Source organism: Branchiostoma belcheri, unplaced genomic scaffold, assembly GCF_001625305.1.
Source record: "Branchiostoma belcheri isolate BF01 breed outbred unplaced genomic scaffold, Haploidv18h27 scaffold39, whole genome shotgun sequence".
NCBI lineage: Eukaryota > Metazoa > Chordata > Leptocardii > Amphioxiformes > Branchiostomatidae > Branchiostoma > Branchiostoma belcheri.
This window is the reverse complement of record NW_017804009.1, coordinates 1,207,806-1,209,819: the sequence shown is the minus strand read 5'-3', so window position 1 is coordinate 1,209,819 and position 2,014 is coordinate 1,207,806. Positions and strand designations below refer to the sequence as shown.

The following is a 2,014-nucleotide window of genomic DNA, read 5'->3' as shown; positions in this document are numbered from 1 at the left end:
ACCATAGAACATTATCTATAAGTCTATATATATTCCTAAGTCAGCACAAGAACATGACAGAGAAAGTATTTTATTTTTTAATTAGAAAAAGGGATGTTACATAGTCTGATAATCATCAGGTAAGCATAAACCACATAAGGGGCCTTGGCCGCATTGCATTGTGGGTCACAAGAACACACTGAGAAAACCATGTAAATAAAGATCACAGTCAACTCTCATATCTCCTGGGCATCGTCGTGATATCAACGAGATAACCAGTCATCCACCAGACATCGATGCACGACAGCATGATCTTCAGTTTTGTTCTCTTCAGTGTTGTTTTCTTCTAGGCAGTCGTCTTCGCTGTCTTCTTCTTCGATCTTTATTTTCTTGAAGAATGTTGCGTTCCTCGTTATTCTTCTGCCGTTGTTTTCCGCAGTGATCATGGTGTTTTTCTTTCCAATCACTCGGTGTGGCTTGGGGTCATATGGAGGTGTGAGCTTGTTCTGTTTTCTCTGTGACACTAGGACGGTATCTCCTATGTCGATGTTGTTTTCCTTCGCTCTTCTCTTTCTGTCAGTGTACTTCTTCATCTCCATCTTTGCTTTCTGATCATTCTGTTTTGCTTCCTTGTTGACTTCTGGTTGTTTCAGTGTCAGTTCTGCTGATCTGGTAGCCTGGTTTTCATGGCTCGCTGGAAGAGCAGTGTTGCAGGAGGGTGGTTTGTAGTTGTGTGAGGAGTTGCACGATAACTTCGTAGCATCTTGTGCAATTCTTGTTTCCATGATTTTCCTTCGACCACCGCTGCCTTTACTGTTTTCCCCAGTACTCTCATAAACCTTTCGGCGGTTCCATTGGCGCATGGCCAATATGGAGTGACTTTCCGATGGTGGAATCCAAGGTAGTCAGCAAATGACTTCATCTGAGTACTCGTCCATGGCGGGCCGTTGTCCGTCTTCAGTACTTCAGGGGTACCAAACATGGCGAAGATCTTGTCTAACACCGGGATGACTGCCTGTGCAGATGTCGACCTCAAGTGTTCTACCACTGGATACCTTGAGTGTTCATCGATCACTACCATGAGGTAATCTCCGCTGGGTAATGGTCCCCAGAAATCTGCACATAGTTCTGACCACGGGTGTTCTGGCATAACGGTTGGCTGAAGCGGTACTGCAGTTGGCGTTTTTGTCGTTGCTTGACATGCAAGGCATCCCTTTAGCGTTTCATTCACTTTGTCGTCTATCCCAGGAAACCATACTTTTTCTCGCAGTAGTGCCTTCGTCTTTGATATCCCTTGGTGTCCTTCGTGTGCTATCGCGATTACTCGGCTTTGGAGTGTCGCTGGGATAATGATTCTGTTTCCACGTAGGAGTAGGTCCTGGTCTTGATTCACGGTCAGTTCGCCTTGTACTTTAGCTATCACCTCGATGGATTTGTCGCAGTTTTCTGCTGATTTGTGGTCATGCCATCTGCCGCTTCTCTGTAGTTGTATCGCTGTTTGTAGCGTAGGATCCTTCATCGTTTCTTCCTTGATTTCTTCAAGTGATAGTGACTTGGGTGCTGACTGCTGTGAAATGTAGTTCACATATTCCTCAGCTGTGCAAATGTGATGAAGTTCCTTTGACCTTGGTAGCGGATGTCTTGACATATAGTCGGCCGGATTGTCTCTTCCGGGCTGATAGATGACCTCGAAGTGGTATTGTTGCAGTTTGAGCAACCATCTCTCAATCCTCAGTGGTGGCTTCGCGTTTGGTTTGTTAAAGATATAGGTCAGGGGCATGTGATCTGTGATGATTCTGAATGTAGTTCCATATAGATATAGATGAAAGTGTTGTATTCCCCAGGAGATTGCTAACGCCTCTCTTTCGGTCTGACTATACCTTGTTTCCACATCTGTCAGAGACTTGCTTGCGTACGCTATGATAGCGGTTGATCCATCTTTCTCCTTTTGATAGAGGATTGCGCCGAGTCCCGCCGGACTGGCATCCACGAGCAGTTCTGTCGCCTTGTTTGTGTCAAAGTAGGACAGGTTTCG

The 2,014-nt window shown here is 45.5% G+C and overlaps 1 protein-coding gene and 1 pseudogene across 1 annotated transcript; both read right to left on the bottom strand.

The window, feature by feature from the left end:
* The window catches only part of LOC109476700, a 6,274-nt pseudogene extending 5,696 nt beyond the window's left edge, over positions 1–578 (bottom strand).
* A 56-nt stretch (positions 579–634) lies between these two features.
* Positions 635–1,060, bottom strand: LOC109476699 (uncharacterized protein K02A2.6-like). Its single transcript, XM_019777705.1, has one exon. It carries the CDS (start codon positions 1,058–1,060, stop codon positions 635–637), a length of 426 nt encoding a protein of 141 aa, XP_019633264.1.
* Between the last annotated feature and the right edge of the window lie 954 nt (positions 1,061–2,014).